Source organism: Psittacula echo, assembly GCF_963264785.1.
Source record: "Psittacula echo genome assembly, chromosome: 3".
Lineage (NCBI taxonomy): Eukaryota > Metazoa > Chordata > Aves > Psittaciformes > Psittacidae > Psittacula > Psittacula echo.
Window position 1 is genome coordinate 95,508,104 of NC_137736.1, and position 23,716 is coordinate 95,531,819.

At 38.3% G+C, this 23,716-nt stretch overlaps 1 protein-coding gene across 2 annotated transcripts in view; it reads right to left on the minus strand.

The window, feature by feature from the left end:
* Positions 1 to 5,523: 5,523 nt before the first annotated feature.
* Positions 5,524 to 23,716, minus strand: part of SUGT1 (SGT1 homolog, MIS12 kinetochore complex assembly cochaperone) — a 28,318-nt gene continuing 10,125 nt past the window's right edge. Inside the window, exons 6-13 of one of the 2 annotated variants that reach the window (XM_080612360.1) lie at positions 22,486 to 22,539; positions 20,690 to 20,706; positions 19,718 to 19,740; positions 19,010 to 19,106; positions 17,715 to 17,822; positions 8,158 to 8,248; positions 6,665 to 6,846; positions 5,524 to 6,035 (exon numbers count right to left, since the gene is read on the minus strand). In XM_080612360.1, coding sequence (XP_080468486.1) covers positions 5,934 to 6,035; positions 6,665 to 6,846; positions 8,158 to 8,248; positions 17,715 to 17,822; positions 19,010 to 19,106; positions 19,718 to 19,740; positions 20,690 to 20,706; positions 22,486 to 22,539 — 674 coding nt within the window. In that variant the 3' untranslated portion in view covers positions 5,524 to 5,933. Of the gene's footprint in view, positions 6,036 to 6,664; positions 6,847 to 8,157; positions 8,249 to 17,714; positions 17,823 to 19,009; positions 19,107 to 19,717; positions 19,744 to 20,689; positions 20,707 to 22,485; positions 22,540 to 23,716 lie in introns of both variants that reach the window. The other variant, XM_080612359.1, reaches the window with a different exon arrangement.

Sequence of the window (23,716 nt, forward strand, 5' to 3'; positions counted from 1 at the left end):
CTTGAACTAGACACTTCTGACACAAGATTTCAACCCCTCTTTATTCCACATGGATAACAGCCATTCATGCTAGCTCCTTCAGCTTTGCTGAAGCTAACCTCCAATCCCCACAAGAAAAACTACTTACCAGTAAGGAGGAAAGAAAAAAGAAAGAAAAATAAGGGAGGATTTCCAACCTCACCCTTTTTGCTTAGGCAAACTGCAGTTATTGGGATTGATCTTATTACATATTAACCTTCTAAGGAAGGTAATAAGCTGAAACACTCCCAAAGATGGAATGACTTAGGATACCTAGCCTTGAAAGAAAATTATAAGAGGCATTACACTGCCCTCATGCATACTATACATCTTGAACCCTACCACTGAGTTAATGGAGCCATCTACATGGGCTTTATAAACAGACTTGTCTATTTTTTCTTGAAGTTCACTTCCATTTTTTTGACTAAACTACTCGAGATGTTGCAAGCCCAGTAATGTTATTAACACTGCGTGACACACAGAAAAGAGGAATTAATTTGACATAATCATGGCTTAAAGAAAATAAAGGCAACCTCATATGGAATGCTAAACTGCATATCTAAAAAGCGAAGTGTTAAATGAGAATAAGATGAGAATAGAATTCAGTATTTTGTTCTATTGTAGCCTTTTTTTTTTAATAGAAGCTTCACCTTCCCTTAATCTGAAGAACAGACTTGCTTTGAAATATTTAAATTAAAAACTTCTTAAAGTGGGATTTCAAGGCCTGTTAAATTTGAGTTTCTGCTTTTTTAAAAATGAAAATGACCTTGATCATTCTGCTGTTTTAGAAGTACGTCATTCATACGCTTAGAAAAAGTTTTCCTTTCTTTTTTTTTACTGCAGATTAAACAAATACATTAAAAACCAGCGACTGCTTTGTGCTTTTTTCAATGTAGAAAGTGTTAACAGTTGGATTTGATGATCTTAACAGCCTTTTCCAACCGAGTTGATTGATTCTAGGAGTCTGTGTTCAAGAACTGTCTGGAGAGGAAAACAAGGGGATTGGCAAGTGAAACACTGAAGGCAAAGAGAAGGAAATGTGACTGCCTGTATGGACTAGACTGCTGCTGTCCTTTCCATCTTAGGCCATCTTGCAGCAACCCACGATCTGCCTCTCCCTGCCCACCGCCCCCGCCCTCCCAGTGAAAAAGCAAACAAAATCTCCTGCTGAAGATGGAAGGACCTTGTAGGTGATTTCCATGTCTACGGGTTCTTAACAAAATTAACTCTTCCTAAATAGAAGCTTGAATCAGTTGTTTTCTACAGGCAGTCACAAAGCTTGTAAGTAGTAAAAGCATCTACTCAGGGATGCACTGAGCTGTCACATACAGCATATCCGTCTTGAGGACTCTTCTGCATGCACTATGCCAAGAAAGCCCCAGTGATTGTAAGAGCAGCAGATACACTACTTACACGCTCTGTGACTAGTGAAATTGCCAGAACTACAATATCGCCCAATTGTAACACAAAGGGCACAATTTATCCATTTCCAAAAGATAATCAATAAAATGCCTCCCCTAACTATTGCTTCAAGTAAGCAAAATTCATATTTGCCTACATACTGGATTCAAAGGAAAAATATTAAAGATCTCTTGCTACAGCAAGCTTGAAAAAGCCTTATTTAAGCCCAACTTCTAATTTCGAAGGCAATGTTCTGAGGGAACATAGGAATGACAATAAAACCAATGATCCAACAATATGAAGACGTGGCAATATTCCCTGCAGTGGTGGCTCAGGCTACAGTTCTAACTATCTGCAGTGATCTGATTCACAACTGCACACAGCATTTACTACAAGTGTTGAAGACACATTTTCCACTGCCACCACATAATACTTACAGACTAGAGAGGTTACAACACATCTGCATTTGGGGGGTGGTACTTCACCCCTCCTGCAGCACGAATAAATTAAGAAAGTTCCAGTGAAGACTAACCACATGTGCCATGCAGTGCAAAAAACCCAAAATGTAGAATCATAGAATAGTTAGGGTTGGAAAAGACCTGAAGATCATCTATTTCCAACCCCGCTGCCATGGGCAAGGACACCTCACACTAAACCATGCCACCCAAGGCCTCATCCAACCTGGCCTTGAACACCGCCAGGGATGGAGCATTCACAGCATACACAGCCTCACAGTAAAGAATTTCTTCCTTATATCCAATCTAAACTTCCCCTGTTTAAGTTTGAACCCTTTACCCCTTGTCCTGTCACTACAGTCCCTGATGAATAGTCCCTCCCCAGCATCCTTGTAGGCCCCCTTCAGATACTGGAAGGCTGCTATGAGGTCTCCACACAGCCTTCTCTTCTCCAGGCTGAAGAGCCCCAACTTTTCTCAGCCTGTCTTCATACGGGAGGTACCAAAAAAAAAGACATAGAGAAGCATAGAACTACAGTTGGCAAAGAACAGATTGTTGATTTTGCTGACTGGCACATCAGGGTGGACAGATCTCTATTCAGAGTTAGACTGAACCAGCAGCACCATCATCTTCTGCTTCTGAGATGCTCATCAAAAGATGTTGGTAAGAACCAACACTGTACATATACCAAAGGTAGCAGAGGCAGTCTTAAGCCACAAGACAGGCATTTTCTATGACCCCCACAACAGTCGCAGAGTAATCCCTTCTGTGGTATTAAATGGGAAGGCTACTGTTACCTCTTGCTTTCCTGTTCCTGTATTTACAACAGGACTACAAATCAGAGCACTGAGGTGAAAATGCCTGTATCTTCTGGACTATCCAGACATAACCAAAAGGCTTGGAAAAAAAAAAAAAAAGCCCTCAAGAGAGGTTTTAACACAAGTAAGACATCATCCACTCTGTCACTGCAGGCAGTTCTTTGGCTCCAGCCAACTCATTGCCAGTGCTGCAATAAATTCTGCTCACCCTCTCTAGTCCTGAAGGAAATTCCCGTTGTCACTGTTACCTTTGATAGCCTCTATTCAGCCTTCAAGCTCCCTGGTATCTTTCTCTTGTCTTGGGGCATCTGGAACTATTCTGTGCATGTGTTTTGTCAAGAACAAAGCACATACTGTTCATAAAGTTCATAAAGTTCATAAAGCATCTTCCCCCCCAACTTTATAAGGAAATTTTGCCTACTGCTTTAATCCAATCCCCTCCCACCAGAAACCACCACCCCCAGTAAGGCAGCAAGAGCCACCATTGGTTCACCTAAGGTGGAACACACATGGATTACCTGTCCATGCTCAGAAACATGCTGGAATTATGTTTAGTCCTGCAAACTTGCCTTACAGAATTGAGATGGACAGGGAGGTCTACCACTTGACTGCTACAAGTTTTAGCCTGGAGCTAAACCCTTATGTTTGCATTACACATACCTCAAGAATACATAAGTAGCAATGCATTTTATTTTACTTTTTGCCTTAAGCTAAGTGCATTGAACCCCAAGCAGTGACACAGTACCCACTGAATACAGGAATATGTTGTGTCAATCTGACCAAATATTCCCATGGTCTTTCTGTAAGTGAAAGGAGACAGAGGAACCCCTTCTGTGTTCTCTTAAGTAAGAACAACTTGACTGGCAGAAAACATTCTCAAATTACTTTTTAATTTCTATTTAAGAGATTTTTATCTAGGCTTTTCCCATAGCAAGCCTTTGCTAAGCACTGTTAAATGCTCTGAATGACATTTATAAAGCAAGGCTCGCCAGAAGACAGGAACCCAATTTTGTGACAAAGCGAACTGCTCATTTCTCTTCCTTCTACATTAGAAAGGAAGGAGTGCCTTTCAGAGCATAAATAAAAAGCAGCAAAGCACTTACCCAGGAGAATGGAGTTCAAATCCCTCTTCTGAATAAAATTACCTTCAATGTTAGCATCCCATATGGATGGCAAATGCTGTACATATTAAGCAACTAGCTACTCACAATTCTCTGAAGGGCCAGGGATTCCCCACTGAAGCTAACAAATCTTCACTGAAACACACTGCAAGTATATCCTTTGAGAAACTCTTCCAAGAAGCAGACATTGCTCAGTAAGAGTCAAGAGGTAAGGCACACACAAAACCCTTCCTAAATTCAATCTATCTCCTTTCACTATCTTCAAAGACCAGTACAATATTCCGTTCTGAAGGTCATCAAATTTGAGGTTTGGAAAACATGAATCAATTCTGACACTAAAAGCTATTCAAGAAGAAATCACTGCTCAGCTTGCTGCACAGGATAATCATGATCTGAGCACATCAAGAAACAGCAGTTATGTCAAGACTGCAGTCACAGTCTACAGCTGTCCAGTATGATGAAGTTCATAGCTATGGCAAACACCCAAAACCAAGCTCTCTATTTAAAAGGATTTGTGAGATTTTAAACTCTTGGTACCTATCTACTGCACAGGCATAGCAACAACAGTAGGAAAAAAACCCCACTGCACTTTGTCAGAATTGCTGCAAATCCTAGATTGCTACTCCTCAGAAAGCACAGAATACATCCTTTTTTCCTCCTCCTTAGTTCTCAATCATTGTTTACATACATTTATTACTGTAACAGCTGCAGACTTCACTTGTCCTATTAAAACACCTGTTCTAATAGCCTTTATATTTTACCAAGCTCATCCAATTCTCACTGCAGTAAAATAACATATCAAATACCAAGAAAACAGGCAGAATAACAAATGATCTGGGAAAACCTGCATCATTAGGAATGTAAGGAAAAGTAGTAAACTTAAAGCAGCATCCAACAGTTAGCAAGGAACAAAATGGCTTTCAGGCTGCTGCCAATATTTGCAATTCATGGTATTTTCTAGAATCTTAGAATATTTAGGTATCTCTGAATTCCCAAGAGACAACAGCATATGGACTAAGCATGTTTACCACAACCTTGTGAGTTTATGTATCTCTCACAGAATGGTTGGGGTCGGAAGGGACCTCTGGAAGTCACTCTGTCCAAACCCCCTGCTCAAACAGGGTCACCTAGAGCCAGGTGCCCAGGACCATGAGACCAGATGACTCCTGATCATCTGCAGGCCCTGGCAGACCCATATCCAAGCAGTACAAGCACAGACAGTATTTCTTATATTCTGAGTTCTTTTTCTGTAAATACTGTTACTTACAATTTGATCATGATGGAAAAATTAAGGACTCATGAGCTCTTCTTTAAAATATAAAGCATTTCCAATGAAATAGCAGAACTTAAAGCAACTTCTTGCTATCTTTGATTTCAGGCAATTGCAATAGAACATGAAGGCAAAGGACCCACTTTTCTGTATGCAGAGACTTCCAGCCACAACTGACTTTCTCCCATCACATACAACTGCAGTTCAACCTATCACTCAGGTGGAAGGACTCCAAAAGTGGAAATTCTGTGTCTGCATCAAGAACAGCAATCTCACCCTCCACACTGAAAGCACATTTTGCTCCTATACATGCCAGCTTTTTAAGCTGTGTATTCACATCCTTACCTATATGCTTTAAGTGACTTCCCCATCAAAACCCAAGATTACTAAAAATGAAATGAAGCAGCTTCCATATAGAAAAAGTTATATTTACAGTTTTATTTAGCAGAGTTAAAGAGCAAACAATTTTAACACTGTTGTTGAAAAGTGTTTTCACCCAAAGTTGCCAAGATCTAGTAAGTTATTGAACAGAAACACCAGGTGTAAGGCAATAATCCTGACCAGTCATTAGAGATCACCCTATCCCCAAAGAGCAGAGCCGATAAAGGTGGTAGAAAATTTAGATTGATTGACTTGACTTCCAAAAATCAGACAGCGATGATGAAAACAGGGTTCCACTCCTGAGTATGTCTTTAACATCTGCGGATGAAGGAGTTTCTTAAGCACGCAAAATGCAAAGACAATTCCTACTTCCAAGGGAACATTCAGTGCTTTGAATCCAAGAAAGCTATGTCCATACAGTGGTCAGTACATGACTATGGCAACACATCGATGGTGATTAAAAACAGGATTAGAACTTTTTCCATTCCATGTCATCAGGAGGATTTACTTCTACCTTCCTTTTACCAACATCAGACCAGTTGGTGCTCAGAACTGTGCCTCCAGACTCCATCTGCAATATGAGAGAAAGCTTTTTTAGTTTGCTAGAGGAATTCTAGCAATATAAAAGCCACATTTCTTACAGCAGATGAACAAATTCTGAAGAAGCATAAAGAATCTACACTTTGTGTAGCAGCAATTACACAGGAATTCTGTGTAAAGATAGAATAAAATTTGTCAAAGCCATGTGTCCATAATCTTCAGCCCAACAATATTTTTACAGCACTGGACACAATGAGATGTTATTTCATTAACAACAAGCTTTAGAAGAGTCAAGTCACATTTCTTCTTATGAGGACAACAAACAAAAGGAACTAGATGCAAACAATTAAGAGGAATTTGACCCTTCCACCCATGGCAAGTATTCAAGCTCTGAGCCAAAAATTGTACTTCCTCTGACAACACTGACCGAAACAAAGAGACCAGTGACAAAGCCCAACCTTGGCCTTAAAGAGTCAAATTCGTTAGTGTACAACTTTGTAGCTTTCAGTGAGACTTGTGATACCAGTATCTCCCAAAGAACCGCTGCCATTCATTATAGGCCCAAGGTCTTGTAGCTGGAGGTTTCCTGATTCATGTAAACTTAGTAAATTGTGTCAGTGTACAAAAGTTAACATGTTTCGTCAAAGAATGAAGACTTACAAATGATTTGTTCATGGCACGTTTCACTTCATCTGTACCATCTGAATAAATCTGCTGGAAGAGTTTATTTAAAGCAGCATCTCCTTCTAACTTCTCATTTTTCTCCTCTTCTTTGATTTCAACTACCAGTTTGTCCCAGTTCCTCGTATAGTGAGAGGATGATGGATATAAGTGCTGAGAATCTGAAAACAGAAGTGTCACTTAACTAAGGATTTTCTCACGACTTCTAGAGCAGCAGAGAACACACAGACACATATGTGTCTGATGAATCAGAGATGATAATGGACTATGAATCTGAAAATGCAAATTGATTCCTCCTTACTGTTATAAGCACTGCAGTAGCAAAAAAAAAAAGAAAACTAAGGCTAGAGCCTTAATTCAGCAAAGGTTTCCTTTCAAATAAACAGAGTTACATAATTTAGCTATCCGACAAAAAAAAAAGCTGCACAATAGCAACACAGATGATTAAAGTCAAAACAAGACAGGAGACACTGGCGGACAGTAAGGAGAAGAAAACCCAAAAAAACCCCAACCAGCAGCCTAGAGCCATAGGGAAATTTGATCTAAAATTAAAAAAAATACTGAAATTATCAAATCAGAAAATTCAAACTCTCTCAGACTGTTAATCTGCCTTGAAAAACTCCAAGAGAGATGGAATACTTAAGCAAGTAATACTGAATTAGACATGAACCTATGGAAGCGAGTCCAGAGGAGGCCACAAAGATGCTCAGAAGGCTGGAGCACCTCTCCTATGAATACAGGCTGAGAGCGCTGGACTTGTTCAGCGTGGAGAGGAAAAGGCTCAAAGGCTCCAGGGAGACCTTAAATCAGCTTTGCAGTACTGAAGGGGGCCTACAATAAAGCTGGACAGGGACTTTTCACCAAGGGGGACAGGATAAGGCGGAATGGCTTTAAGCTGACAGAGGGGAGGTTTAGATTAGACATCAGGAAGAAGTTCTTCATTGTGAGGGTGGTGAGGCACTAGCACAGGTTGCTCAAAAAACTGGCAAACGCCCCATCCCTGGCAGTGTTCAAGGCCAGGCTGGACAGGGCTTTGAGCAACCTGGTCTAGTGGAAGGTGTCCCTGCCCATGGCAGAGGTTTGGAACTTGATTTTTAAGGTCCCTTCCAACTCAAACTATTCTATGATTCTACAATTAAAGCAACAGTAGAGGCATAATAATGCACAGAACTGCAAAACAGTGACCAAAACAGACAGCCAAACAGATAAGACCAAAGGAATTAATGACAAGCATATAACCTTAACAATCCATCAGATTAATGGACGTTATGACTAAATTTAATACCAAAGTTTTAGTAATGCCCTGCAGATCTTTTCTGTCAGTTCTTGGCAGTAAAAACATGACCATTAGGCCTTTCATTGTAAACATGAAGTTGTTTTTTAACAATATTTAACATAAAAAATATTATTAATAATTGGAAGTAACTTAATACATGTAAACCATTTAATATTTAAACTTTCAGAGAGCAAACCTGGTGTAAATCGCTTTAACTTAGGAGAATCTCCCTGGCCTTCCAGCTTCTCCCATCTTACAGCCTCTGGCTTCTTCATTTTTATCTCAATCTACAAAATACAAGACAAAGAACAAATTAATCCAGATGGCAAACACTTCTGCCAAAGAGTTTCAAAGTAATTGGATCCTGTAGCAGCAAGAAAATGAATGCATTTGTTTTCAGAAACACAGTCTCCAACATGAAGCCTATTTACCTACCTTACAAGACGAAGTTAAGTGACTTCAAGCCACATGTCCTTTCCAACCCTAACTATTCTATGATTCTATGTCAGCTATGCTTTAACATGGCTGCACAGCTCCTATGTCAGACTTTTACCCTTTTATTTATTTCTACATATTTCTTCTACTTACTGTTCACTTGATTCTTTTTGTAAATAATGGCATCCCAAAAGTCATGATCAGTCCCAATGTCTCTACACTGCCAAGCACCAAGGTATTATCTTTGAAGCATCCCTTTCTTGACAGTCAGCTCTAATAATTAAATGGCACTTTAAAGTACTACAAAATCCAGCTTTATCTAGGTATAATGTTTACATTTCATCCACCAAAAACATTTTGTATTTTGAGGTGTGCTACACAAACCAGAGAAACACCCTGGGACTGTGCAGATCTTCCCACTTGAGAAATTCACAAGCTGTATTCATTTGGTTCAATGAACAAACACTGCTATGGAGAAAACTGTCTAGTATTCATTGACAAAACCGGCAATTAAAAATGGATATGGTTGCAATTATCATAGAAGAAACAGAATGAAGTATGTCATGCCCTAGTCACAACTACACATAATCCTTTTAGACAACCATACTGAAACGGTTTTTTCATCATTAACCTTATCTTTCTGGTTACAGGGTTATAAAATTGCAAAACAATGCCTGTGAAACAAGGGCTGTCTAATGTCACTACAAATAACACATTCACTTAAGAAAGTGTCACAAAGTTCATATAATGCTACTAATTAACTAAAACCAGTGCTTGCCAAACTTCAGTAATTCCTCACTGGTGAACGGCTCAGCAGAAGCGAGTTCTTAGCTCTACCTAAAGCCATGATAACCTGGGGATCCCTGCAGACCCAAGAACAAAGGCACCACTGTACAAGCTAACCCTAGAGATCCTAACAGCAAGCTCCTCACACAGCATCATGTTGATCTGAAATCTGAACTTCATTTAATCCATTCTTCAAATCAGTCACTGGTAAGTAGCCTGAGATACCTTACAAAATTAAGCACACGAGCTCATTTAAGTTTCAAAGCTTCCATGTTTGCAGTCATGCTGCATTTTAAGAATCAGAATATTCAATTATGGTTGCCTTTTTTTTATTTTCCCCTGAGGAAGCTACCATTTCCCTAGACAAATTTAAATACCTGTTTTTCTACCACTAACTTCTACTGTGAACAACAGAAAGCTTAAGACTTGCGGTACAAAATACCCTTCAAGGTAGGGAGAGTTTCAATAAATTTGTAAATCCAGCACCCACGTGTATTTGACTTCCCATCCCTGCTGGATTCCCAAGGTTTTTAGCAACTTTTCAAGTCACAAATTAAGCATCAGAATCTCAGCTTTTAAAACGGTGAAAATCGCAGGACCAAAAATAATCAAATAAAACTAAAACATTGGATTAATCTAGTTGCTCAACCTCCTGTGCCTAAAGAAGGCCAATATTCCAGAGTTCAATACTGTGATCTGTAAGGATGCAGAGAGAGGTTTCTGTTGGAACTCTGCACAAGCAGCATTCAAACTGTGCCAGTAATTGGCCTCCAGTAAAACAAAAGAAGTCAGAAAAGCTTCCACCAGACTTTTCTAATAACACTGTGGAAACTACAACCCTGAAGTTCATTTTTGAACACCTACACTCATAAATCTAATGCTCTGTGATTAACTTAAGGAAGAAAAAAATATTTGTGTATCTACATATAAGACAAACAAGTCATTCCATGACTGCCAGAACTAGTAGGTTTTTTTCTTTCAATGGATTTGGATCTCATGAGCGAAACATTTCAGTTAATTAGCTACTTACAAAGGCACTAATTAGTTGCAAGTGAAACGTGAGTATTCATTTAAAACAACCTGTCTCTCCGCTGCTTCTTATATAACTCTTCTCAACCCGAGGTAACTGTATTATCAACTCAGCTCCATAATTAAGTTGAGGAGGCCTTAAAATTAAGATTTTATACTCTGCTTATTAGTGCATCCCCACATGTCCTATTTAAAAACAGGAAGAGAGTAACTAGTTGATACTGAGGCTGCTCAATACTATACCTCTTCCATTTCTGTTCTGTTTGTTTCTTCCTTTGCTATCTCCTCTTACACTTCAGGATTTTCACCAATATCTTTCAATACCTTAAATACAGCCTATTTAATCCACATCAAGAATGACCTCTAATGCAATATAATGCCTGATGTGAGCTACTCCTGAACACAGACTTTCTTCTTCTCAGAATAAAACTCTCCTCAAAGAACCCTTATAAAGACCTTTGGGTATTCAGAGTACTCTGCCCCCACATAAAAAAAAAAGAGAAAAAGGAAGATCCTTACATGTGGTGCTCCAGAGATCCCCCTCTCCTTTTTTAATCTGCTAATTCTTACACTTTCCTCTCTGGAACTGTACTACATGACAAACATCCCCAAGGAAAAGGAAATGCTGCAAACTAATTGCCAGTGTAAGATGCAGATTTCTTAAATTTAAACCATTCCACCCCCGCCAAGCTAGAAGTATAGAGGCTGAAGAACTGAGACAGAATGTGTTTATGACATTATTCAACCTCTACTCCATATACTCTATCCACTTCAACTGAAGTTACTCATTAGGCAAAGTGGCAGGCAGGAGCAAAACTAAGGAAATCATTAGCTTCATACCATTATACAACCACACTTCCAAAAATATAAAGCTCTCCAATTCTGCTTGTGAAGGCGCTGATTTCGTCAACTTGAGAGCTTTATTTGATCTAAGGAGAAACAACTTTGCCAGTCCCAATTACATGCACAAACGGCAACAAATGCATTTTAATGAACATTTTAAAGCAGACACTGATAGCTATCACACGGAAAAGTTCCATCTCAGTACGGACATTTGTGTTCTATTTGACACACCAGGTACTGTCAGCTTTTTCCTCTCCTTTGAAAAAAATACAGTACTCAGGCAAGAGAAATACATCAACACTTTGCCAACTACTTTGATTTAACATTTATATTTCATAAAACATATGCCTGTGTACCTCATGACAACTTTAGAATAAAAGACAGGAAAATTTCATTGCAAATTAAGTGGTTTGCATGCCACTCAAGGACAAGCCTAATGCCTCAGCCTCTCCTTGTAGCTCATGCTGTGTAGGCACCTGACTACCTCAGTAGCTCTCCGTTAGGATTTCCTCCACTACATTAGAGCCCTTCCTGCATTGGGAAGCCCAAAACCAGACACAGTACTCCAGATGTATGGAAAGTTCCAAAGCAGAAATAATCCACTTTCTGTTATAATTTTTAAGTTCCTGGTATTCTGGGTTCAAAATGAGCAAAGCAAAAGGGAAAAGAAACATCGCATTTTGATGGAGTAAATAATGCGCTACTTGTTTAAAATAATGACTTGAGAGAAACCTGTACCTCTCTGAGAAGAGCGCCAAATGGTGGATTCATCATGTAGAAGAAACCCCATCCACAGTGAAAAGATATAAACAAGTGTCTATTGACAGAATTTTCACAGGATCATAGAATGGTCTGGGTTGGAAGGGACCTTAAAGTTCATCCAGTTCCAACCCCCTGCCATGGGCAGGGACACCTCCCACTAGAGCAGGTTGCTCAAAGCCCCATCGAACCACAAAGTGATGAATTTTTTTTAAACCTATCAGAGATTTAGACAAGTCTGTTTACAGCTTAATCCAAGCACTAGCTATCAGAAAAGATGTCAGAGTTACCCTCAAAAGTTATTCTAAACTATTTCATTGGTAGTGTAAGAACACAAAACCCCCTGACTTTAAAATGACTGGCATAAAAAAGCATTAGCTTTTTTATTAGCTACAGATAAACACACTGTTAGTTAGCCAACATTCATTTTCTAGGTAGAAGCTTACAGTTAAAAAGCCCAAACCTCTGATGAACTAGATTTCACCTGAAGTTACGTTCTGGGACAGATACTGGCAGTTTAACTGAGAAACATTAAAAGGAAAGAATTTCTATCTTCCTCCCTAGAAGAAAATTCTGATGTACACTGACAAGTTACAAGATTTCTTTTTCCTAATTTCTATGTTTTATATTTTACAGTCCATGCTAAGGGGGAGTTCACTTACCACTGGCAAATTTGTGTCAAGCTCTGATCAGATGGATGAAGGAAATCAGAACTGGCAAAGCTTAAGCAGTAGTTCAGCCATTATTTTTAAGATTCATCAAACCCAGCCTTTTAAATTCTGATGTTTTATTATACCAATCACACAAAAATGAAAATTCAGGGTTTCCAATCAACTACTTATTTACTGTACTCACTGCCTTGTCTTAGTTGCAAACTTTAAGTGTTTTGAATTGTTATTTTGCAATCATGTATTTTGTTACCTAAATTCAAGGGCAGGACAAAGTAGCACTATCTTCTAAAAATGTATGATCTATTCAAACTTACTTCTAAGATCATATGCACATACAGTTCTCGTACCCTAGTCATTCAAAGACCTTTTATATATTGCTTATATTCTGAATGCCAAGATCTTTAGTCTGTTAACTTTACAGAGACGAAAATTAACTCTACAGTGTTATCATCGATAAATGATAATTAAAAATGTATTCTGTAGTGTATATGTTTTAACTGAAGGGACTTAGCATGTACATTGCAGTTTCCTTGTCAGTTATGGAGAACAGAGTGCAAAAAGGTCAAAGTTTCCATCTCACTGGTATTACGTAGCAACCACTTGTTAAAACTGTGAATTTTAGAGTAGGAGCTAAGCAATATAGGTATCCTAAAGTTCTTTGTCCTCAATGTAAACCATCGCTATTCCAATAGTTCTTAAATCCGTCTTCTCCCAAGACAGAGAAACCCCTTATGCATGGTTTTCCTTCATGCAGTGACTTATACGCTTGTTTAAAATACAGTTCTCAGAGTATTAACAAGTTTGTATCTGCCCCACACCCATCTGCATTCAAACTTATTTTGAGCCAAGCATCATACTAGTCGTTGGGAAGGTTTCTTTATGGTCTAGTCAGGAAATTGCTCCAACTAGCCCCGCCTAAGAAATACAAGAAATCAGAGAAGCACCCAACTCATAGCTTATATATCAGTTTACAATTTACAGAAAATGCTCGAGAATATACATAGGAGATGTTAATTTGCATGAAAGCCTCACAGAGGAAACAAGTACGTGACAGCAGGGAAGTCTGCATTCAAGTGTCTGCAAGCAACTTAATGAAAACACCCAAACTGAGAAAGTATCTTTCAATGTTCAGACTGCAATGGTAAGAACCAACTTCAGTTAAAATAAATCTGTTCCCCTGTTTATCTATTTGTGTACATTTGCCTCTGAATAGAGACACTGATGACAGTCCAAGAGTGTATGAAACAGTTTTACTCTTTGCCTTTTCCTTTACATTTAGCAACAGGAATTGGTGTGCTTTTCCAGTAAGCTGCACAGACTATTTCAGAATTTGCAAGGCAAAACGTTGGTTTGAGGAAAAGAAACATTCCACTGATGCACATTACTATATTCTTGGCATGAAACTGCTCTGTGTGCTTCTCAGACATCTCTATTAAGTTACAAATGTCAACTGTAAAAGAGGCTGGGGATTTCTAACACCTCCCCCGTTTGCAGCACAACTCTGATCTCTAATTAAAGGGCAGTTCTGGGTAAAGAAACCACTTTTTACCACTCCTTCACAAATGGCTCTAAATTGCTGCAAGTCATTGCTTGCAAAAAGCCCAAAATACTAAAAACTGAAAACTCATAATAATTGTCCCCAGTCTATTAGTAAGTGCAAGAGCAGAGGGGAAGAAAAAGAGAAGGCACCAGCCCAGGTTTCCTAAGCATATGTGCTAAAAGCACATAAAAAATCCTCAGTCTCTTCTTCAGGTCTAATGAGAAGAAAACTTTGAGCATCACTTAGACCACAAGAGAAGACCCAGAGAGAGAAACTGCTCACGTTACACCACTTTCCAACAGAACATGGCAGCATATTCCACTGGAATCCCAAATACATTAACAGACTGAACAGAGAAAAGAAAAGAAAGCAAGGCTGATTGTGCACAAAGAGCTGTTTCAGAATATTAGAAATCCTTACAATTTTTGTGCATTTCAACTTTCCTGCCATATTTCCTAGACAGAGCAGAATCAGCTATTTTTTTCTTAAACATGTTTAGTCACTCATTTTAACTGTTTATGCCTTTTTCCTTTTATGAAGGAAGCACGATGATATTATATTTTGCACACTGAGCTACAGGGTAACTGCACACAACTTCCGAAGAGCAAATTTGGTCCAGTCTTTACATTTTGGCTCCCTCTTCTGGAAAGAAGTGAGAAACCAAGCATCACCACTGAAAGGTACCTTCCTTCAGTTAAATGCTGAATGCAATGTGCAGCTGCAAAATCAACAAGGCCGAATTTGCAAGTAGTTTATTTGCTATTAAACAGCAAATAAACTTCTGAATTAAGTAAAAGAAAATTTTTAAAGTGGCTCCAAGCATGGCAACAATATATGCAGCCATTATTAAAGGCAGACTGTATTATTCGTAAAACTGCGGACAACTAGAGAATATACAACAATAGGATGCATGAAGAGATGAAGATTTTCTCTCAAAACTGGACTTCACCCACATATTGCACTGTTCTTGAGCCAGTGTCAAGTGTTTTACCTCTTCAAGCTCACAGCTTGAAGTCAGAGTTCTGTCTGCAGCTTATGGACATCAATTTATTCGTGCTCATATAGAAACCCCCCAAACACCTATCCCTGCTACCTCCGTACCATTTGCTTGTTCTGTGCTTTTCAAAACAGAGACTTTGTATCTCAAAGCTACACAGCAGGAGTTTACTGAAAGGTATAATTTCTATTTCACTGCTAGGAAAGAAACAATTCTTAAGGTTCAACTGCATTTCCCACCACTGCTAACACTCTCTGCAAGAACCAATCCCAGAGTCTGCAAGTTCTGTCTGCTCTTCGCAGTTATTTTAGAATCTGTAATTCTGCAAATACGATTACAGCTATTTTCTCCTCCTGAATTTGCATCTTTACCTTATGCCTTTGCATTTGTTACATGATGCTGAATTTCAAGCAGTATTGAGAAACCCCTCTCCAGCTTCCCTTAGTTACCAAAACACACAGGATTGTTCTACCATCTGCCAGTTCTGCTGTTTCATCTTCTATCCATTTGTTAGTTTTATGAAGTTCATGGAAAACCTGAAGTACTCACCACATAACCTGCCCATACATTCCACTGTTTCTTCATATATTTCCTCATATAACTGGGAAAGAAAGATCAGACCCCTTGTTGCCCAGTGAAGACTACACGATGCTAAATGGCAACAGGGCTCACACATTCAAAGCAGAAACACAAAATAAAACTGTCAACACATGCAGTTATTCTGATCTGGAATTATTAATCCACATAAATAGATCTGTTCCTATCCCACGAAAACAGAATTCCTTTAGGAATGTGTAGTAAAAAGTTCATATAATTCAGAAGACAATTAGATTATGTCTTTCTTGTCAAGTCCTTAAAAAAGGATTTCATGTAAACAGTACAACATAATTTGTAAAGGGTTTGGGAAATTCTAAGTAATAAGATAATAGTAACTTTATTCCTAGTAGTAACTGTATTTTCCGTATTGCTCATAAGAACAACGTACATACACAAGACTTAGGAAGAGAGATCTGAATTTCTAGTATTCAAACACTAAAGCTGCACCATTCCCTTAAAGCACCTAATGTTTTTCAAAGTGAAACATTCTAAGCCTCTGAAGAAGCCTTCGCATGGCTAACATAAACCTGCTTTTCATTCTTTTCCTTCAGCCAGACTCCACCTGCTGGTCAGAGCCGGAATTAACCGAAGCATCATTTAAATTGTGTTCCTTCCCTATGCCTTCACAGATGTCCTTGTACTATTCTTTTCTGCAGAAGTAAGAACATGCTGAAGCACTGAGTTCTGCTCTTCAAACACTTTCTGCACTCTTATCCCATTTCGTCTTAAAAATATTCTCTCACAATTATACAGGAATAGCAACATTTGAAAATAAATGTAAAATCTTTACAATTCAGATCTGCACGTAACTAAAGCTTTGACATCACTTTAGGAACCTCAATCTAAACCAGGCTCTGCGCTACTAGATATTATTACAGAGATTAACCCAGGCTGGTGATGGTAGTATAGAAAGCCCAAGTCAAGTTCATTTTAACAGAGCTCAGTAGCGTACAGATGTTTCATAAACACAATGGTAAACTTCAAGACAAATGAAAAGCGTAACACAATCTAGACAGGAACACAGAGCAAACAAAACATCACAGTTACTCCTCTTGACAAGGTCCATGCCTATTCCACTCAAATTTATATAAACACTAATGGACTAGCAGATTTTCTCCATACCCTGCTTTATCTCCTGTAACATAAAAGCACACATGACTCAATCACATAACCCGCCCAGCTTCCTTTGTGTGAAGAGCAGAAAAACAAGACCAACTTTCTACAGAAATCCTCTCAGGTCATCTTGAAGTCCCTCTTCCCTGAAATGGTGCAAAAACTATTATTATAGGTACCTTTCTGAGAAGAGAACAGGTAAAATGGAACATGAAAGCACAAAGGAATTTCCAAAAGCCCTGCAGAACCACTGCTGAAATACAAGGAAAGAACCAAAAACACATTCCTACTGCAGAGATTCAGGCTTAGCTCTATGGACAAAATGTATGTCTGTCTATGAGTTATACCAACAATATACATATATGCTATGCCAGACCACATTTCTTCTATACCTGTAGCATACAAGAAACAAAACGCTGAGACAGAAGCATTCTCTCTCACACCAAGCAATTTTCAAGTGTCTCCAAGCAAATGCTATTTCCAGGAACAGTGTGGAACACACTCTCTTGAAAAGCCAAGAACTGTTAACCGTATGGCTATAACCTTTACCAGCAAGAAAGGGTAAAGATTTATTTCAACACTGAAACGTTCAAAGTCTGACTTGTATTTTTTAGGCACACAAAGATAACTGTGCTCCACAAGGTAATATTTGCTGCTAAAAGTTTAGCAGAAAGGTGTTCATACTCTCCTAATACCTGAATTTTAAGAGTGAAGACAACAATCTCCTTACTACAGCAAGAAGTAAAAGCATCCTCAACATAACTGTCATTTGCACTTTGATAAGCACCATCATATTACTATTTCTGATATTTGCACAAGCTTGGAAAGACTTCCACTGGCTGAAAGGCACCTTGAAGAAAGAAAAAGCGTTTCTATATGAAAAGGAAGATGTTATGACTGTTGCAGAGAGACAAGACAATAGAGCAGAAACGTTTCAACATCAGAAACAGCCAAAGAAATAATTTACACTTTAAGCAGCTTACCTTTGTTGAAAGCACTTTAAATGTACTTTGCTCTGGCACTATAGAATGAAGAAGAACAAGCTTTAAGTTGTAGTCTTCACCTGATGGAAGTCTCACTGATGCATTCATCTGTTGACAGTTGAAAACACATCTTTGAGAGCAGTTTTCCATTTTCAAGTAAAGGACTCATTTGGCACCAAGATTAAATGATTAAATTAATGACCCTTCACTAGGGCACTTAAAGCATCAGGTGTCAGAACTTCAGACAAACACCATTACATTACTGTGTTATTGAACAAGGTGTTTCTAAAGTATACTGGAAAATGAACAGCAGATTTCAATTTTTAACCAGCAAGTACTCAAAAAGCCTATTATCTTGTCAGCTTGATCTGCATCCTTTGGGAAAAGGATTATATGGCAAAAGAAGAATCAACACATTAACAGCGGCTGCCCAGAGAAGCTGTGGCTGCCCCAGCCCTGAAAGTGTTCAGGCCAGGCTGGATGGGGCTTTGAGCAACCTGGTCTAATGGAAAGCGTCCCTGCACATGGCAGGGGTGTTGGAAGTAGGTGAGCTTTAAGGTCCCTTCCAACCCAAACCTTTCTGTGATTAAAATAATTTGCAACTTCCCTTCTACTATACACAACCTACATGGCAAGTGCTCACACAAATTTAACAATCTAAAGCAGACTGTAACTTTGGTAGTTCATGAAGTTATCAACTTAGCTGAGAATAAGAACCTAACTCTTCCACATTCTCAGCTAAATTAAATATAAATGTCACTGGTACCACATATGGTATTACAACAGAGGTTACTGCACTTCCTTGAAATATGTACTTTGCTGCCATTAACAATTTTAGTGATGCCAAAAGCAAGAAAACCCACCAACATCCACTTTTTCTGTAACTGTCCTAAAGCAAGGTATTTCTCATTCACACATATTTTTAGAATTTTAGAATACCTAGTCCCTGTCCATTCCTACTCCAGATGTATGAATATTCAAGCATTTCAAGTCCAGATCACTTCTTCCCCACCCCTCCAAATACAGGGGCATCTGAAAACCAGATGTTCCCTTTGCAGCATGCACACCACAGTACCGCCTGTGTGTAAATCCTACAGGCAGGGCTGTGGCAATAGATCCTGGTTCGCTTGACTGGGCATACACACATACACAGCATAACTGCACATAAAAAAAACCCCTCAAGACAGAAGACCACCTGCACCACTCTCTTGATGCTACTGCAGCAGATGTTTGCTGGTTCAGTTACTACAGGCCAGGGAATCTAGGGATGCAGATTAATAACCAATACAAATCACCTCTTTCTCTGAGAAGTGCACGCTGACATCATCCTTCTGTGCATTCTTGACCATTATAGTCACAATTACTTGAGATTCTGTTTGGTACCAGTCATATCTTTAAAAAAAGAAAGGGAAAAAAATAAGAAAGGAAAAACTGACTACAGAGAATACAGTAGAATACTAAGAGCTGGAACAGTACATTGTGTAGCTCAATGAGACAAAGAAGACATACAAAATCAGATTTCTTCCCTTTCCTCCAAAAAAGCAGTTGCAGAATTGACAAGTAGCTAAAAAACAAAGAATCTTTTTCCATCGGGAAGCATATAAAATTAGGCCATTTTCCTAACAAATTCATAATATTGTTTGCCTTCTATAAATTAAATAGCACTTTCTTAATTCAGGATCTTAAAAGTATCTCAAAAACATTACCCATACTAGACACAGTGGGGCAGCCTTCGAATTAAGCTCAGCATGAGAATTAGAAACAGAAGCCAGAATGCTTTCACCATTCCCCACTCTCCCAGTGAGGTGTGTGTGATCTCCTCAAAGTATAATTCACTCTGAACAAAATCAATGACACTGAGAAACACTTCACTTAGACCGTCACATTTTTAAAATTACTGAAAAAGAACTTCTACAGTCATTATCTTGATTCTCCGATTCCCAAGTCAAGAAGAGTTATATTCAATTATTATAATTCTCTCAGTAAAGCTGAAGTCAACTTACTTGATCTTTGGTGGCAGAGGTTGCTGCTGTGTATTCCAGTTGAAGCATATTCCATTGGAAAGAAAGTTACATCAGTGCAAGTGAAAATATACTATTGAAGTACTTTTCAAAGACACAAATCCTTTTCATCCTGATTGCTCCCCTTTTCTTGATTTATGTATGAGCATTAACTTACAGGTGAGGCTCTTCACTGTTCTCCTAGCCATTCATGCCAGATTAAGAATTTAAAAGTTTCAATTTACATTAAATATGACAGTCTTTAACTTAGAATATATTGCTCATTTTATAAATAGCTCTAAGTTCAGCTTTAACTCATCTTTTTTCCTAGATAAGAAGTATACCTGAAAGACATACAGTAGCTATGTTGCGAATCTGAAAGTCACGAAGGAAACCTGAACTAGATCTGAGAATTCCAAGATACAACTTTTTAACATAAAAACCTTCTGAGATCGTCTTTACATACACCCACCATGTTTCCTGTACACCATCTTCCTCTACCCTACTCTTAAAAGTAAAACTGAAGTAAATATGAAAGAGGGAGCAGAACATCCAATGCAAATTCCCATCTACAGTAGAAAAATAGTCCGCACAAACCACTTGCAAGCTACTGGAAAACACAGAGTTACTTTCTAGCAGTCACAAGCAAGTTAGTACTGACAACATGAGCTGCCTAATCTGTGAATTAGGCCACAGAGTGCAAGTCAGAAAACTAAAGTTTACTTCAGTGAGCGCAGAGTAATTGCCAGATTTGTATGCCATGCTTTAGAGTTTTTTCAGGGTTCAAACTTTGCAACCTTGGCCTTAATTAAAACAGCCCATGTCCAGAAGCAAGGTTCAATCCTTCAGACTTGCATGCAACATAAAAGATTATTTTTAAAGCCTGAAAGTTTTAAGAAGCCACTGAAGCCTGAAAAGATGCTCTAGCTTAACAAAGAAACCAAAACAGTAAACATATGAAGGAAAACATCTTACCACTTCTGTCTGTGATGCTGCAGAGACAAAAAAGTTGCACTTTCAGAAAAAGACATACTTAACTTACAAGGCAATGCACTTTAGCTGTATGTAGTTGCTCCAGACATTCTGCATTTAATCCAGTCTCAACAGTAGAAAGAGTTAAAAACATGCCAGTTCTACATCTAGTATTTTTCTTTTACGACACTACCTTTTAATCAGACCTCAATCAGCAACTTGTGCAAAGGAATAAAAACAGAACATAAAGCATGTTCTGATTAACCAAAGGTACAAACTTTTCATTACTTTCCCTTGCTAATCAGAAACATAATCAGACTGGTTTTAATGAATGCAACATCTTGGCTAACAAGTTTTACAGATCATTCCCACAAGCCTGTACTAGATTTGTCATCATCCACAGGAAAGTTCTCATCAAATTTGCCTCATGCTAGACAAACCCAGTTGGGGAATGAGATGTAAACTTGGCAGAGGAATTCACTCATATGACCTTAAATATACTGTAATATTTGGATCTAAGCTATAGCTCAGTATCTCCTCTTCTACATATTTTGCCATATTTACACATTCAGATTAAAGAAGTTTTAAAATAAACAAACTTTCCTCTTGCTTCTTTATAAGCTTTATAAGCTAAAAAAAGACAAAAAAAAAGAAAACTCCTAGAACATCAGGTTGAAAGGGACCTCAAGGATCATCTGGTCCAACCTTTCTAGTCAGAAGAACATTAAGTTGTAAAGAAGAAATCAAGAGTTACTGAGGTTGTTTAGTGTTTTTTGGTTGGTTGGTTTGGGTTTGGTTTTATTTTTTTTTGGAGGAGTGGTGTGGTGCACCAGAGAATTAAGAAAATGGCTCAAAAAAGACAAGACAGCAATGCATATTCAGGATAAAACAGGATAACTAAGTTGAACCAGAAAAGACACAGCAAAAAGTAATCATTAAAGAAAAATGTGTATTACAACCCTTTCCTTAAGAGGGCAAAGAAAGTTGTCACCGAAGACAACTCTTTGCAAATAGGACCATGCATGGCAACCACTTACCTAATTTCTCCAAATAAAATTAAACCTGGCAAAAATGTATTATGAAGCAGAAATTTGTTCATTTCTATACAGCACAAAAGGGTTCTCCCTGTTTGGTTTTGGTCAACAGGTTGATGTGAACTTGTTCTACGACCCCATTCACCAGTGTACACCATAAAGAGGACAGAAAGTCACAACATCAGTTACTCTAACTCATTAAAATCCACATACAGTTTAAGCACTGCAGATGAGTTAACTGTGGGGAGTGTTAGTCTGTACCAAGGTATGAAAGGAAACTATTCACACTGACTACAATGGATAAAACACAAGAGCAACAATAGCACCTAAGGCACTCTCAACATGGAATCAAGGAGTAAATGCCCCAAATTTCCACCTCCTTCCAACTTTCTTTTCTGCAACACTTGAAAACTTATTTTGACAATGGTTTCAGAAACCAAGCTAGCACATGCTTTATGGTTCTAATTAGTTAGCAGTTGTGCATGAAAACAAGTTACAAATCATTATGATTGTCTGAATTTGAAATGGGCACTCCTCTGTCACAGCTGATCATTACATTAAAAACCTAGTATTAATGCTCTTCTGAATCTTAAGTACAGAAGGGTTCAGGGTGTATACTCAGAAAAACAAGAGATAGGAAAAAACGACTTTTAAAAATCTTTTGTTCTAAGTAAGAGGTAAGCCATAACTCTCTGAAAAACATGACATGGCTTCAAAGCATAGGGTGTATCAAATCCCTCATCAAGTCAATGTGGTTTTTCTTACCATTTAGTGTTTCTTCACATCTTTTAATCCAAACAGTAAAGGTATCATCTACATCTAGAAGAAATCAAACACAGTAACATTAAAACTCTTCAAGCACTACACATATTGCAGAGAACAATTCCTCACAATTGTACACTGGAACACATCTACCTCAAACTTGTATCAATTTAATGAAAAAGATATCATTTGCTCTTATCTTCTTGTAAGCTCTGTCACTCCAGTTAAGCTTTAAGTATTTTTATACAAGTCTACTATTTAACTCTGAGATTATTTAATTAACTTCAAATTAATTTGTAGGACACAAGACTTTGCCTGAACTGACCCAGCTACACTATTGCTTTCCAGCCTGCTCAACCCCTGTACAACTGTTTGGAAAGCAAGAACAGAGTTTTACACATTTTTACACTATTCTTAAAATGATTTTTTCAACCAGTCACACGCTTCCTCTCCAAAGAAATATCAGAAGAGACTCTGTTCTGAGAACAACCCAGAGTTTCACAAACACTTTCTCCTCATGGTTTCACGCACACTTTACAAACACATCTGAAGTTTGTGGGGTGTTAGAAATGCTAAGTGCCAATTCCACCCTGTGAATCAATATCACAAAAAAGTTTAGCAAGACCTTCATATTCTAGGAAGCAAGCTCAACAGATAGAAATGAATTTGCAGGAAAAATAGCTCAAAAGGCAGCAGTGTAACAACAGAAATCTTATTTCAACGAAATTCCCTGTCAGGAAAGTAAAGAAGTGGCAACATTGCTCACCAGCTACTAAAAACAGTTAAACTTTTTATCTTTTTATAACCGAGACAATTCCTGTTGGGAGAGTTCACAGAGACAACTTATTCAGCAGAGGCTGGAAGAAGCTGAACAAAAGAGCTCCCAACAGACATGTCTGTAACAAAAATGTGACTCCGGTGCAGTTATGCCAAGTACTCATCCCAACCCCTCCAAATATAAAATGTACACATATTTTTAAGTGTGCTTTAGGTCTTAAAATGGCTACCCTACTCCTCAAGCCACTTCCCTTTTCTTCTGCCATCTCCACCAGATATCTGAGAAGTTATCTAATAAACTACCTAACATTCACACAGTCTCACACCTGTTGTTATGAAAAGATAAAAATAATGCAAATAATAACATTATAATGACATCACAATACAATCAGACACTGACTGCTACAGCCTTTTCTGTATTCCTGGCAAATCCTCAGAAGAAGATACCTATCTTCAG